At 41.1% G+C, this 16,652-nt stretch overlaps 1 protein-coding gene across 3 annotated transcripts in view; it reads left to right on the top strand.

The window, feature by feature from the left end:
- The window catches only part of MAPK14 (mitogen-activated protein kinase 14), a 75,751-nt gene that overhangs the window by 35,431 nt on the left and 23,668 nt on the right, over positions 1-16,652 (top strand). For all 3 annotated transcript variants that reach the window (XM_055126306.1, XM_004619960.3, XM_004619961.2), the window contains exons 4-8: positions 8,755-8,866; positions 9,705-9,734; positions 10,288-10,335; positions 12,386-12,500; positions 13,423-13,494. In XM_055126306.1, the coding sequence (XP_054982281.1) occupies positions 8,755-8,866; positions 9,705-9,734; positions 10,288-10,335; positions 12,386-12,500; positions 13,423-13,494 (377 nt within the window). The remainder of the gene's footprint in view (positions 1-8,754; positions 8,867-9,704; positions 9,735-10,287; positions 10,336-12,385; positions 12,501-13,422; positions 13,495-16,652) is intronic.

Here is a 16,652-nt window from a genome sequence, read left to right as displayed (position 1 = left end):
CTAAAAGCCGAATCCACTGCTTTCTGTCTGCATAAAGCCTCTCTTGTGTGTTCTCCAGCCCCCAGGTTCCCCGCTACAGTGCTCATTGTGCTGTATTATTTTGTGTTAATGCTTTCCTCTCATCTCAGTTGTCTCTTCCATTGTTACACCACCAGCGCTCAACAATAAATATTGATTGCACAAGTAAATAACCTTGTGCTATCTTGTTTGTAATTGGGTAATGATCTGGTGTCGACCCAGTGCATTTTCCTCATATTTATTATAGTGTAGGTCACATGCTTACAATAGCATTACTGTTTATAGATGCATTTTTAAAAAAAATGGGGGTGGGTATTGGAACTTGAACCAGGGCCTCACCCGTGTCGGGCTGCAAGGCGAGTGCTCTGCATCTTCTCCAGCCCGGTGCTTATGGCCTGGGAGTGCAGTTCCCACACCTCAAGTCAGCCAAGTGCCCAAGGTTCTCCACAGTTGTCCTTGGTGTTACTTCCAGTGTACTCATCACTCCCGCCAGGGCGGAGGGTTTATCGTTGTTTGATACTATCTGTTCCCTCGCTTTGTCTCTCTGTATGCCACAGATGAGTGAGATCATCTAGTATTTATCCTTCCTCCTCTAGCTTATTTTGTTTAACATGATACTCTCCAGTTCAGTTTAAGTTTCAGGGAACTGCATGATTTCATCTTTGCTTATGACCACACGTGTGTGTGTGTGTGTGTGTGTGTGTGTGTGTGTGTGTAAAACAACTTCTTTATCCGTTTGTTGCTACAGTGAATATGTAAGTGTGCATATATCTTTATGATCTGTTGTTTTGTTTTGTTTTGTTTGGGGGCCGTACCCCACAGTGCTCCTGGTTAACTCCTGGCTCTATGCTCAGGGATCACTGGTGGCCTTAGGGGACCATACAGCATGCCAGGAATCAAACCTGGGTAGGCCATATGCAGGGCAACCCATTGTACTGTCCCTCTGGCCCTGCATATATCTTTTTCAAATTAATCTTTTTTATTTTCTTTTTGGGTGACACCCAGCGATGCTCAGGGGTTATTCCTGGCTCTGCACTCAAGAATTACTCCTGGTGGTGCCTGGGGAACCATACGGGGTCCTGGGGATTGAAGCTGGGTCGGCTGTGTGCAAGGCAAAGGCAAATGCCCTACCTGCTGTGCTATTGCTCCAGCCCCCAAATTAATCTTTCCTGTGTGTTTAGGGGTAGATGCCAAGAAGTGTAATCACTGAGTCATAGGAAAGCTCCATTCTTAGTGTTTTGATACATCTCCATTCTGTTTTCCACAGAGGTTGAACCAGATATTTCCACCAACAGTGAATCAGGGTCTGTCATTTACCACATTCCTGTCAGCACTGGTTGTTTGCAGCCTTTTAGTGAGATACAGGTTGTTCTCGCTGTTGTGAGGTGTTTTCTTATTGTCGTTTCGGTCTGTTTTCCTGATTATAAGAAGAAAGAGTTATGAACACTTTTTGCAGACATCTTTATGTCTTCTGTGAGTGCCTGTTCAATTCTTCTCCCCATTTTTTGGATTGGATTTTAAGGGGCTATTTTTGTTTTGTTTTGCTGAGCTTTATGAATGATTTTATTGTATGTTGGATATTATATGATGTATACAAATATCTTCTTTCTAAATTCAGTGGTGTCTCTTTTTTACTTTAGTCCAAGTTCTTTTAGCCATGTAATAATGTTCTAAACTTGATAGAGTTTTTTTTTTTAATTTAAATTTTATTGAATCACCATGTGGAGGGTTACATAGTTCTCAGGATTATGTCAGTTATACAATACTCAAACACCCTTCCCTTCACCCGTGCACCAACCACCCCATTATACCTCCCGCCCCCTCCCGCCCCCCCCAGTCCCCGCCCTTGTAAGTGATAAGTTTCACTTCGTTTACGCTTTATCTTGGTTACAGTCCATGTTTCAACACATAACTCACTATTGTTGCTAGGGTTTCCCCCCAGAAAAGAAAAGACAGTCCCACTGTCAAGGAAGCATTTGATGGCTCTCCATTGCTGAGAATGTAGAGATGTTAAGTCCCGCTGTTTGTTACATAACTTTTCTATTTTTTTCCCCCCTCGTCCTGCGCCACCGAGTTCACGCCTGTTTAATAATCACCACGCTGCCTGACAAAGGGAAAACAAACCAAAAAAGATTGTTATTTCCCGTCAATAACTTGATAGAGTTTTATTTGTTTAATTTTGGTTGTGTTATCTTTGACAATAGTCAGATCATTGAAAATACCTCAGAGGGACTGGAGCTATAGTACAGCGGGTAGGGCATTTGCCTTGCACACAGCTGACCCGGGTTTGATTCCCAGTGTCCCATATGGTCCCCTGAGCACCACCAGGAGTAATTCCTGAGTGGATGAGTCAAGAGTAACCCCTGTGCATCACCGGGTGTGGTCCTAAAAGAAGAAGAAGAAAATACCTCTGAGGTCCATGTCCTGAAAAGTTTCAATGACATTTTTCAAGGACTTATATTGAGCTACTGAGATAGGCGTGGAATCATAAAACCTCACTAGTAGCCACTGCCAAATGTTCTCATTTCCTGACTTTACATTGAACTATAAATCTATAGCTATCAAAATTATTTGGTCCTGGAATAAAGAGACCCTCAGATCAGTGGAATAGAATTGAGAGGCCAGGGGTAGTTTTACCCCTCAGCCATATGGACAGTTACTCTGTCACAGAGGGATGGAGTGATGGAGTGGAGTGAGGCAAACTCTTCAGCACGTGTGCTGGAAAGACTTGGGAGCCACTTGTGGAAAACGGGACTGGCTCCGGATCTCACGGCATACACAGAAGTTAATACCAGGCGGATTAAAGACCTGGACACAGACCAGCTCCTCTAAGAGAACTGAGGGAACGTGGCCAGCGCATCCTTTTGCCCAGCTTTTTAGCTTCTCCTGCAGAGTAGATCATGTTGGGTTTGGTTGGCACCAGTGATGTCCTTCCCACTGCGCTGTACTTCAAGTGCACGTAGTTTGTGGGCTAACCTTAGAGCAAGCTGGCCTGCTGGCCTGGATAAGGGTTGAGTATTTTAGTGAGATGTGTCCTCGCCTGGTCCTGGTCGGTGTGTGGCGGAAGCAAGGGGAAAGATACAATGGGGCATGGGGTGATGAAGATAGACCATGTTGGGAAGGCCCATGGCGAGCAAAAGTTGGAAGAAGTAGAGGAGTTAGACCCACGCATATCTAGGGAAGAAGGAGTAGCCACTGCCAAAGCTTCTGAGGGGGAAGAACGAGAGAGACCCTTGCCACGAGAGTAGGTAGTGAAGGGCTGCATGGGAGCAAGGGGATGAAGTAGGTCATGTAATCAGAGGAGTGATGGGGCAGAGTACGAGGCTACGAAGGGCCGTGTGGTCATTGAAAGGATTGTGCCTTTAAGTGAAACCGGAAGCTTTTTTTATTATTATTATTATTGCTGTGTGATACGATGAGTTTTAAATAAGTAAATACATTTAACTGGGGATTTGGGGTCATGACCCTCGCCATGTTCAGGGCTTACACCTGTCTCCGTGCTCAGGGATCACTCCTGGTGACTGTCAATGGACCACACATGGTGCCAGGGATCGACCCCAGGCCTCAACAACTTTGTACTAACTCTCCAGCCCAGAATTCCAGAATTTTTTTTTAAATAAAGAATCACTTTGCCATGTTGAATAGACTGTATTCAACATTCCTAGTAAGTCCTAAGAATCATTCAGTCCATTTTAGTGGCATGCTTCTTTTAAAAAAAAAAAAAATTGCCAATCCTGTGATGACTTTAAATACTTTCTTTAAACATGGAAATGTTGTTTTGTTTTATTTTAAACAGTTGCTAATTGATCTTATCAAATAAGGGAGATGATGAGTTATAGAGATTTTTTTTTTCTGCATAGGTTTTTTTTTTTTTCCCCTACATAGACTTTCTCTGAGTGTATTAAGCCTTTTTGTTTTAAAGGGAACAGGAAAGGGGCGGGTAGGTAGCCTAGGTGTCGCGAACACCCCGCACCTCATGCCCCGACCTCCCTAGCACTGGACTGCTGGGCCGAGAATCAAGGGCCGTGAGCTTGGGGTCACTCCAGACGTGCTTACTAAATGAAGCTGTCTACATGCTAAAAACTGCTTATTAAAGTTTCATCTTGTTTTCCTGCTGCCAGGGCTCAGACCCAGGGCTTCACGCGTGCAAAGCAAGTCTCTCCCACCTAACTATATTCCCATCGGCGGAGTCTGGTATATTGTATTTGTAAGAGTCATTTTGGGAAATTGGGACTTCCCTTCATTATGGTTTGGTTAAATATGAGGGAGACCGTCTTCACAAATAAATGTGAAAAACAAGGTAGATTTGTAATGGGCCATAAATTCAGCTTTTTGGCCTTTATCTTACAGAGCCCTACTGAATTCCTAATTATTCTGTGGGAGAAGTAGGTTTAGTGTTGGGTTTTTTTTTTTTTTTTTTGGTCCATACCAGAGGATTCTCAGGGGTTTCCCCTAGTTTGGTGCTTGAGTCTCACTTGTGGTGATGCCAGGGGACCATGTATCACTAGGAATTGAACCCAGGGCTTCACAGTATGTAAGATGGGTTCTCTGAATAGCTCGAGCTGCCCTTCTCAGCCTCTGCAATTCCTTTTTGGTCTTCGACAGTTTGGTGGTGGTTGGGTGCAGTAATTTTGTGCATCAGTGCCATAAGCTTTAATACTCTTGTAACTGGGGGTGGAGCAATAGAACAGCGGGTGGGGCATTTGCCTCGCACGCAGCCAACCCGGGTTAGATTCCTCCACCCATCTCGGAGAGCCTGGCAAGCTACCCATGGAGTATTCACTATGCCATTTGCTGTGCCAAAAACAGTAACAAGTCTCAAATGGAGATGTTACTGGTGCTGATGAGCAACTGGATGTCAGTGATACAGTGATACTCTCGTAACTGTTACCTATTCTATTAGAAACAAATATGAATAAACAAATGTGAGAACTAGAGTCTTCTTTTTTCTCTCTCTTTTCCTCTCTTTCTCTTTTCCTCCCTTCCTTCCTTCCTTCCTTCCTTTCTTTCTTCCTTTCTTTCTTTCTTTCTTTCTTTCTTTCTTTCTTTCTTTCTTTCTTTCTTTCTTTCTTTCTTTCTTTCTTTCTTTCTTTCTTACTGAATCACAGTGTGATACACAGTTATAAAGTTGTTCATGATTGGGTTTCAGTCATAGAATGTTCCAACACCCATCCCTTCACCAGTGTACATTTCCATCACCAGTGTCCCAAGTTTCCCTCCTGCCCCCATCCCCCACGACTATAGCAGGCACTTTTCCTTTTTTTCCTCTCTCAGTCTCTTGCAACGCCCCCCCCCCCCAGCTAGATAGTTTTCTGGAAGTTTTCAACTCTTCGTTAATCTGCGGTGCTATAAACATTGACACTATTAGGTGTGTCTTTTCTAGTATGTAGTTATATTTGCTTTCCAGAGACCCATGCTTTAAAAAGTATGGAATTTTCCACTAATGCCCCTTTGGAAATTGACTTACTTTAAATGTGTCATCTTCATTTCCCTAAAAGATGATACGACCTCCATTAGCATTCATTCAGTGACACTGCATGATGTAAACTTTCTGTGAAAGCTTTCCTGTAAATGATAAGTAGGGATTTGACAATCGAACCTTGTGGATTGTTCCTGAGAACTCATAGAAGCAATGTATGATAATTAGGTTTGTTCCTGGAAGACACTTTTATGAATTCTTTTCATTTGATTTAGTTGTAGCCGACCAGCGATGCTTGGTTGTTATTACTGTGCAGACCAATTAATCTCAGCTACTTACATAATGTGTTCACAGTCTCACCCTCTGCCAGGGAATTCAGTGGTAAACTGGATCGGGCAGTATTCTAACTAAAAGCATGATCTTAGACTAGAGCCTGTGGTATGGTGTTCTGAATGCATAGGATTTCTTTAGCCACTAATTACCATTTAAACACGGAAGTTATCCTTGAAGTCACCCTGGTTATATTGATAACACTGCTTAGTGCCTTTGTGAACTGCCACGGACATACCGGAGAGTGAGGATTGTTAAGAGTTTATTTCTAGCCAGACAAATCAAGACTCTAGGCAGAATTATTTTGAAAATGTTTTCTTTGCATACCTTTTCAAATCCTTACAATTTCAGGTATAATTTGAAATTGTGGTTTCAAATATAATTATTTTTTAAGTGGCGAGAATAACCTTTTTACTTGCAGTGTCGTAAGATGTCGTGGTTTGCAAAGCAATCATTTATAAGACAGAAATTGGACTCTCTTCCTCAGCTTGATTGATCCTTGCAGTTTTTAACTATAGCAGTTAGGAATATGCTATTATCCCAAATTTTCTGGGGGAGTCCTAATTTCAAAAGATTAATCAGATACAGCATTCTCACTTGTTAGCTTATGTATCCGTCTGGGATTAAAAAAATGAAAAACCTGATAAGGGTGGGGATATTCTGTTTTTGTCAGCTTTTTATGAGCCAGCTTATTTAACGATTAGCATTGGTGATAAATATTGAGAATAGTTAAGGAGATTATCTATAGATCGTGCCTCCCTGGATGTTACGACAGTTTTGAACCTTACTTAAAAATCTTTAAAGATAGGTTTAGGTTTTATGCTTTTATTTTTTTAAGTTTAATTTAGTTTTGTGTTTTTAATCATTAATTCTAAAACGTGATGTTTTATTATTAAAAAAAATTCCTTGTCAACTAAAATAATTTGGAGGGTGGTGTTACTGTGATAAAGATTAATGGTTCCTGTTTTTATTATTGTTATCTTTGGCTTTTTGTGATATTCAGAAAGTCCAGCCACATGGGCAGTTCAGTATAAGGGCCCCTGTATGTAGTGCCGTGATGCTGGGGATTACATGGGACATCCTGGCATTTGGGGAGCCTCAGAGCCCAATCTGATGATGCTGAGAGACCATATAGTGCTGGGAATCGAATCTGGATCAGTACCTGCATTATTTCCGGATCCCAGACATCACTGGATCTAAAATCAGACAGTTCAATAAGTTTTTTTTTGTTTGTTTGTTAAGGCATCATTATTCATAGACTTATCAGTAATTGAACTTATCACCACTGTTTAACCTTGAATAGAGTACTTTGTCCTACCTCTTGTTTCCTCATCAATGAAATGAGTTTCCAGGAAGAGTTTCTGGGCCCTGGGCATGATGAGTGGTACCTGGTAGAAAGTGTATTGGTTGAGCTTGGTACAATCCATTCTTAAGTCAGATCTGTTTCTATGAGAACATTATCGTTTCTTTTTTTTGTTTTCTATTTTTTTGCTTTTTGGGTCACACCCCAGCAATGCATAGGGGTCACTCCTGGCTCTGCATTCAGGCGATGCTCAGGGGACCACATGGGATACTGGGAATTGAACCCAGGTCGGCCTCATGGTATCGATCCAGCCCCTATGAGAACATTTTCAGTTAATCCCCAAAACAAGTCCAATTTGCTCTTTAAATTATACTTGGAGCTTATCCTTTCCTCAACAGTACAATCATGAAATGTTTCAAGAAAAACTAAAATCTACCTTTATTTTACATGCAGACTAAGTCCTATTGATCTTCATGAGCTTGGGGACTGACCATGACAGTCCCACAGAAAAATTGTAACACACACAGAATTCAAGGCCGAGGGGATGGGCCAGAGGAGTAGTGCCCGTGCTTTGCAGGTGCGGTCCCTGGCACCACATCGCCTGCCGAGCACCCGCTGGTGTGGCCCCCAAACCAAAACAGACAATTCAGTTACTGCCTGGGGGAAGAAGGTAATAAGTAGATATTGTGTAGTACACAGGTATGTGTGTATGTATGTGTGCATGTATATGTATGTGTGTGCATCAGATACATGTCATATACATGCCAGTGTATGCATCATATACATAGCACACTAACAGATTGCAGTTTACTCATAGAAGCGGTAGAAAGTCAGCATTCTTTAGGTCTCTGATACACATCATTATTTGGTCTCAGGAATCGGTAGTGGTTCTCATACAGCAGATAAAACCCAATTTAATTTTTAAAAATTCAGCCTTATTAGCACTGATCTGGTTCTTAGGTTCCCGTAGCTGTGTGGTACAGTAATGTGATTGGGTAAGGTATTACGTCTGCAGTATCTGTGTTGAACCTGTTGGACTTGAATATAATCTTCCCTAATCTTACCACATAAAGACAGGATTAGTAAGCAGCACCACACCTATGAGAGGTTCTGGACTGCCTCTCTTGGTCACAGATTAGCTGTTTTACTTTATTTTTTTCCCAGTGAATGAGATCCTATTCCTAAAGAAGAAAATGATTGTAGTTTGGAAATTTAAAGATACTCCTATTTTAGCCCCACAATTTGGGAGTTTTATAGTGAGATGATATGAAATTGTAATGATAAACTTAAAACCGTAGAATCCTTTTATTTTTGACCAGGCATTTATTTCTTGTGTAATATTAATGTTAAAAAAAAACTTGTGCTAAAGCATTTAATTTTATTTAAATTAAGTTTATTTAAATTTTGTCTCATGTTTTCTTTCTCTTTCCTTATTTTCACAAACCTAGGAAACGGTTATGTTAAGGAACAAGGGTGTGTGTATGTGTGTCTGTGTGTGTGTGTGTGTGTATGTTTTAGAAAAAATGGCAGATGGTTAAATTAGAATAGTGATATTGCAAGGCTTCTGCCTTTCCATGAAGTTACTCGACTTTGTGCTGTCCCTGGTTTACTTCTGGGTAATGTTTTGAAAATTACGAAGATAATAATTTTGTGGATTATTGTGTAACTCTTTATTAATTTCTAGGTATCTGGTGACCCATCTCATGGGGGCAGATCTGAACAACATTGTGAAATGTCAGAAGCTCACAGATGACCACGTTCAGTTTCTTATCTACCAAATTCTCCGAGGTCTCAAGGTACAGACACTATGAGTAACAATTTTGTGTGTGCGTGGTTTGGGGGCCACACCCAGTGGTACTCAAAGTTTACTTGCTTTAGAAATAAAATATTGAGGGATCACTCCTGGAGGACTCAGGGGACCTTATGAGGTGCCAGGGATCAAATGTGGGTCAGCTGCGTGCAAGGCAGATGCCCTACCCACTGTACTATCACTCCAGCCCCACAAGTAGTAATAGTTGGAGAGCTGAATTCTCCTCCCTTTCTCCCTTCCACTTAAGGTTTAAGAGGGGAAAGAAGGCAAACTTTTCTTATGGAAAATTTCAAACATTTAGTGACCATAATTATCAGCATATGGACAGTCTTGTCTCTTGTTTCCCCAAACTCCTGGATTACGAGTCTAGACATTATATCATTTCGCCCAGCATGTATGTCTGGGAGTTAAGGACGCTTCATTATTGCATTTTAACAGTGTGATTTCTTCTTATACTCTAATATCTGAATGGGTCATGAGGCTAATTTGTAGGAGGAGCTGATAAAATGTTTAAAATTAAATCACTTTTGATAGTTGCTTCGAGTCTTGATTGGGTTCAGATAATTCACCAGAAAGTAGGCTGAAAGCTCTAGTGTTTTCAGTCTGTGACTAGAGTTGATAGTACGAAGGCATAGTCACAATAAACATACAGACTACTTGAAATTCCTTACTCAGATTTTTATCCAACTGTCAATATAATCAATTCTTAATGCACTTATGAAAATACACTTAAAAAATGTTGGGTGACATTGGGTGACGGTGTGGGGTGGGGGCTGGGTGTTGGATATAACTTTCTTACATCCTTTTTTTTTTCTCGTTGACAGTATATACATTCAGCTGACATAATTCACAGGGTATGTATTGCAGTTTTGATCAAACTATTTGGGTGCCTGGGTTGGTAGGGTGGTGGTGTGAGGGCAGAGGTGACTTGGGGGGTGGGGTGCGTGTTGGAATTGGTCATTTAGTCAACTCTTAATCTAGACTTGCTTTAGAAATTTAAAAAATTGATTGGAACTTTGCTGAAGTTTAAACTGATTAAAGAAAGAAGTTGTATGTTGTTTTACTTACTTTAGACTTTTCAAGACTAGAGATTTCTGGGGCTGGAGCGGTAGCACAGCGGGTAAGGCCTTGCATGAGGCCGACCCAGATTTGATTCCCAGCATCCCATATGGTCCTCCGAGAACCACCAGGAGTAATTCCTGAGTGCATGAGCCAGGAGTAACCCCTGTGCATCGCCGGGTGTGACCCAAAACCAAAAAAAAAAGAAAGGACTAGAGACTCCTGTAAGGGTAGAGCGTGCTTAGAGCCAGGTGAAGTCTTATATTTCTGGATCCTCGTTACTATTGATGAGAGGAGAATTTCCTCTGGATTATAAATTTGATCCTCCTCTATGTGCTTGCTTCCTAGGACCTAAAGCCTAGTAATCTAGCTGTGAATGAAGATTGTGAGCTGAAGGTAAGGTGAAGAGACCATGAAGGTTGATTGCTTTACCTTGTGATTATGTCTCTGACTAACTAGTTAAACTTAGAGGTAGGGGCTAGTTTATAAGCTGTGACTTTTTAATCTGCAAACACTATTTTTAGGAATATCAGACTTTCAGATTAGTTGATTTATATATTTTTGGATATTTCCCCCCTTCCCTTTCCTTTCATTGTTGCAATGATCTGAGGTCACGTGTGTTTGTTTGAGGTATTCACACATTTGGTTGTGGTGCTCACCAGAGGTTTTCTTGGTGCTCACATACATGTCTGTCACTGCAGTACACCTGTATTTTCAGTTGCCGTGCTCTCGAAATCACACACTGTTGTGGCACTGAGGATCCCAGAAAACAGGAGTCTCCTAGACTATGCGTGACACGTGTGACAGTCACCGGGACTCAAACTTACAGTCTTACACTTCCAAGGCAACCCCCCCAACTTTAAAACTTCAGTGTTAAGAAGTGACATTGAAGGTGGCATCAGGTGCCTTTTTCATTCTAAAATAAAGTTCATTTATTCCCCCATCTCTGGTTCCAATCCCCGTATACTACATAGTGGTACCCGGGGCACCATGAGGGGACATGCCTACCCAGAGAGTCAGGAATCGCCCCTGAGCACCACCCACAGTGGCCCAAGCCCCTCTACCCCAAAGTAATAAAGCTCATTTAGAATTTTAGTATGTTGGTTAAAATATGTATGTGTTTATACACACACACACACACACACACACACGCACTTCACTCGTTTTTCAGGAAGTAGTCCACATACAATAAAATGGATTATTTAAAATGTACAGTTAACAAATTTATACACCCTGCTAACTACTAATACAGATATAAATGTTTTCCAACCCTTGGAAAGGTTCCTTTGTGTCCCCTTTTAGCCATTTCCCATGTCACTGCCCTAATCTTGGTTCACACAAACATCCATCTGCTTTTTGCTGAGTGGATTTATGTTTCCTGCAGTTTCAAAAAAAAAAAAAGACTAATACAGTATTTTTTATTTTGTGCCTTTCTACCTCAGTTATTTAACATAGTATTTTGAGGTTCATTTGTATTGCCTGTGTATCAGTAGTTGGTTCTTTTCTATCGCTGTCTAGTATTTGATCTTATAAGCATACGACCATTCCTTTCTCTGTGGACCTGTTGGGGGACTGTCCTTCGTTCCAGCTGGGGCTGTGGAAAGCGGCCCTGAGTTCCTTGTGCAAGGCTTTGTGTGGACGTTGTGTTTTCATTTTTCATTGCTTTGGGAAAACACCTGGGAGTGGCATTTTTTTTTTCTTTTAATAACTTTTTTTTTTTTAAGCTCTTGCTGTATTTACCGAGTCCATCCGTACAGGGCCCCCCCCCCCACACACACACACAAACACTTTTTGGGTCACACCCAGTGATGCTCAGGGAATTACTGGCTCTGCACTCAGGAATTATTCCTGACAGTGTTTGCGGGGCCATATGGGATGCCGGGGATCAAACCCGGGTCATCCGAGTGCAAGTATGCCCTACCTGCTGTACTGTTGCTCCAGCCCCATTACCGCACATTTTAAAGCAAAGATCAGTAAGTATATTTATGAGAGTACTGTATTGTTTTCCGTTTTTATTAGGCACTAGAATTTTTTTGCTTCTGCTTTGAGGAATATGACTTTTCTGGTAGCTGATTTTTTTCTTTTCTTTTTTTTAGCTTTGGGAACACATGTGTATGATATATATATAACATATATATATACATATATATATATTTCCCCCCCTTTTTATTGATTCACCCTGAGGTATAGTAACAGCTTTTATATTCGAGCTTCGATCCCATGAGGCCTGGCATTTCCCGCCACCGCCACCCGTACCTGGAGCATTTCTCTGAGTTCTAGAAGACGGTGTCCACTGGGGTTCCTAGAGGGCAGGTGGAGGGATGGCACCAAGTGGCCTGGCGAAAATGGCTTATTGCAAAGTCCAGGGCTATCTCTGCAGCAAGTTGCTCGGGTACGAGATTCATTTGTATGTCTCCGGTGACTAATTTCTCTTTCTCCCTCTTAGATCTTGGATTTCGGACTGGCTCGACATACAGACGATGAGATGACTGGCTACGTGGCCACTCGGTGGTACCGGGCTCCCGAGATCATGCTGAACTGGATGCATTACAACCAGACAGGTATTGCTGGCGTTGGTTTTTGGGGTCTTACTGGTATGTTGATTACCTGAGGATTCTCAGAAGTGCAGAGGGTAGGAGTGGGAAGAAACATCTTTTCCCCCAGTGATCTTTTTGAAGACCACAAATAGAAAATATTCAGTTTCTCAGAGAGAGAAAGTGAAGTTTTTATACACAACTTTCAAACTTTCTGATTTGCAGTTGGGTTTTTTAATTTGCTTGTTTTGAGGTTTTTTTTTGTTTGTTTGTTTGTTTGTTTGTTTTTTTAACTAAGTCACTGAGATACACAGTTACAAAGCTGTTCATGATCAGGTTTTGGTCATACAGTGTTCCAGCACCCGTCCTTCCACCAGTGTACATTTCCCACTAATACCCAAGGACAGTAGAAACAAGGGCCAGGAGGGTTGGTCGGATTGGCCCATGAGTGGAAGCCTGGGGGATAGTGCTAGGGGAAAGGCAGTTGAGATAGAGAAGGGCCCACTATGACAAAGAGAGCTAGAAGTGATCACTCTGGCAGTTGAGTTTTTATTTTATGTAGATTTTATTTTATTTATTTATTTTATTTATTTATTTATTTATTTTATTATTTTATTTTATTTTATTTTATGTAGATTTTTACTTCTACCTGAAGACAATGGGTTCACAATCTTCTCCATATTTATTGGGATAATTCATAATTTCTATCAGTGTGAAGTATTTGCCATTTTATGAACTGCTTGTTTTTCTGATATGATTTGACTTACGAAACCCTTTAATGGGATCAAGTTCTTAATAAGTCTATTTATATAAAAATGAGTATGGGTGTTGAATTTCTGATGTCTTAAATATGAATTTGAATATTTCCTTCCTAGTTATAATTCCCTTTGTGGCCAACTATGATAATGGTGACATTGTGTGCACTTTTATTTCTCTTTAATTTTGCCAGTTGATATTTGGTCAGTGGGATGCATAATGGCCGAGCTGTTGACTGGAAGAACATTGTTTCCTGGTACAGACCGTATCCTTTAAAAAGTTTGGAATTCTTGTTTCTTATCTGTATCCCAGGCTCCATGGAAGTGTATTATTTTTTTCTTTCCTCTAGGGAAAACTCTTGGCTACTTCTTTTAGAATCCTAGGTTTGAATCATGAGATCTGCCCTCTTGCTGAACTAGCTCAAGAAAAAGACTTCAGTTTACTTTTACAAGTTGAGAAAATTTCTCAGAAGCTGGAAAACTTGAAAAATCCTTCACATGTCATCTGTTTGCAGCAGGTTCCTTATTACAGACAACTTCCCACAGCAATTCTGCAACTTGGGGTGTCCTTGGGAAGCTGTTGGCCTCAGAGACTGGTTTAGTCTGCCTGTATTTACACTTAACGAACCAGACACCATTTATAAATCTGGGGTATCTTGCTTATATGTTTGGTTTACATATTTAAAAGGGTCTATTTGGGTTTGGTAATTATATTTTTACCACTTTTGAGATTGTTGAACAACAAATATTAAAAGCAAGAAGTGAGAGGTTACCTTGTGTGACCACCACCCCCCATTTTTTTTTCCAGCACAACTAAATTTTTATCCCGATTGTTGCCAGATATGGTTTAGTTTGCTCCTAGACTTGTCTAATCTATAATTTACTATTATCCTTTTATTTTAGCTTCTGTCTTATTGCTACATGCTTATTTCATGGTTTAGTAATATCAAATTGTGACTTGTTTAGTAGTATCAAAATGCAGTCTTTCGTTGAGAAAGATGTTTAGGTGAGAAAAATGTTGAAATGTATGACCACCGTTCTTTTGGGTTTTTTTTTTTTTATAACTGTATTTGACAAGTTGCCCATAGTTTAGGTTGATCTTTTAGAGCTACTGCTATTATACTTGTTCTAAGATGCTAAGAAGTCTGAAAGCTGTCTTAGCCCCTTATCTAAGCCAGCTACTGCATCTGTAAATCCTGCTGCCTGTCTGCTTGCTTAGAGGGTGGGATTACTTCTTTGGTGACTGATACTCATGTTGTCTATCTGCATATTCTAACTGTCTTCTGCCCGAGAAAATGAATTTTCTTCACGAACCTCTGTACCTCTGACAGAGAGCAATTTCTAATACTTTTCTTGCCAGATATGTACAGTCTCATATTTTTGCAAAATGATTTAGTCTTTATTGTATATCAGAATATGGGGCTGGGGAGATAGCACAGAGGGTTGGAGTACATGCCAAACACAGAGGAGTCCTGGGTTCGATCCCTCCCACTGCTTAGTCCCCCAAATACTGCCAGTGTGACCCACGAAAGCTTTCAAAGATGCCAGATGCTTGACACCATGCTTGACTCGGTAGTAGTTGGTAGTTGGTGTGAGCCAGAAAAAGGCTTTGGTATATTTGTTAAGACTCTGGTTGATCTGATGTGTAGCTGGTGTTGAGTATAAGTAGATTTGACTGAGTTGAATTTTAGTTTTAACCTTGGCTGATCCTTAAAAAATTATTTAGCACTCTTTCATAACTTAAAAAAAAAATGTTTTTTTCCCCCTTCCCTTTTATTAGTTCTGCTGTGTGTTCAATGACTTGGGAATAAATGATTGTGGGACCCATCAGTAATCACATGCTTGTTGGCAGTGCTGGAAGGTTTAGTTACAGTGCTTGCTGGGAGTGACACATTTTAGCTAGGGGACTTGCACACATTTTGGCTGTGCCACCCACTGGAATCACAGTGTATTCCATTTGCTTGCACACTTCAGTTGCAGTGTTCTCATACACTTGGCTGCAGCCCACTGTAATCACACTGGGGACTTGGAGCAGGTTTGGGGTCTCACTTGTGGCCTTCTTGCCTCGTGCTTGTAAGGTAGGCACTTGTACCACTGAGCTACTCTGGTCCCCTTTCCTCGTCTTTCTGTTTTCTTTTTTCTGCAGTACCAGGGATCAAACCCAGGTCCTCGGATCAAAACCAGGGAGTTTAAGTTTGTTCTTTTAAAGATTCCAGTAATATCAGAAAATCTAGACTCCAGAGCATCAAAAAAAAAAATTTTTTTTTGAAACATGTCTAGTTGGACCTCTGTTGGTATATCTAAACCAAGACCCAAAGAAAATAGATGGAAAAACTATTCCCGACAGCTAGGGGTGCATCCGCCAGTATAACACTTGCTTTGCATGTATGAAGTTTCATCTGCAGCCCTTAAAAACAAAACTATTACCTACCACTCTGCTCATTGTCACTCCAAAATTCAGTTTGTTGTCTCATTCTCTGGTTCCTTGATCTTGTCTTTTTAAAAATCTTTGGAGAATGTACTGGCCCCACGTTGGTTCTCCCTTTGCTCATAAGGGCCTGCGGTGACTGTTTATTTAGTGCAGCCAGGTGCAAGGCAGCCTTTTGATTGCGTTCCTATTTATCAGTCATCTTATATTTAGAACTGGTGGTTTTAGCTTCCAGATAAAAATCGCAGGGCTAGAGCAGTAGTACAGCGGGTCAGGCACTTGCCTTGCACGGGGCCCGACCGGGGTTCGATCTCTGGCATCCCATAGGGTCCCCTGAGCACTGCTGGGTGTGACCCCCCCAAACAAACAACAGCAACAAAAAGAACTTCCTAGTAAAGGTTTCTGTGGTGAACCCGGAGGGTGGCTCTAGGGTAGGTCCCATGCAGAACTGGCCTGGGGAAAGGCCCAGAGTTTGATCCCTGCACTTCACAGCCCTTGGACACTGCTGGGTCCAGCCCTAGTGGCAGGCTGAGCGCCCCAGAAGCTCTGCTGGATGTGACCCGTTTTTAAAAGAAAAACATGTTTCTCTGACGCTGGGAATGTTTTCTAACTGCTGTCCAATGTTGTAGTTGAAGGTCACCAACCACATGTGGCCACTGAGTTACATAAAGTGTGGCTTAGTGAAACCTAGTCACTGAATTAAACATGACTTTTTGTGGTATCTATCGTAAAATTTATCCTGAACTATTTTATTGTAGTTAAATGTACATAATATAAAATTTATTGTTTTAATCATTTTTTTTACATAGACCAAATTTTTTAAAGTATACTGTGACACTCATTACATGCATGATGTGCAGGTTTTTGCCACTATTTCCAAGACATTTCCATTGTCCCAGACAAAAACTCTGTACTCACTGAACACCAGTTCCCGTGTTTGTCCCACCCACAGCCTCTGGTTACTTCTCTTCTTTGTTCTGTTGCCATGAATGTGCT

Source organism: Sorex araneus, chromosome 2 (assembly GCF_027595985.1).
Source record: "Sorex araneus isolate mSorAra2 chromosome 2, mSorAra2.pri, whole genome shotgun sequence".
In the NCBI taxonomy this organism is placed as follows: domain Eukaryota; kingdom Metazoa; phylum Chordata; class Mammalia; order Eulipotyphla; family Soricidae; genus Sorex; species Sorex araneus.
The sequence above is the reverse complement of the archived record's forward strand: the minus strand, read 5'-3'. Positions and strand labels throughout refer to the sequence as shown.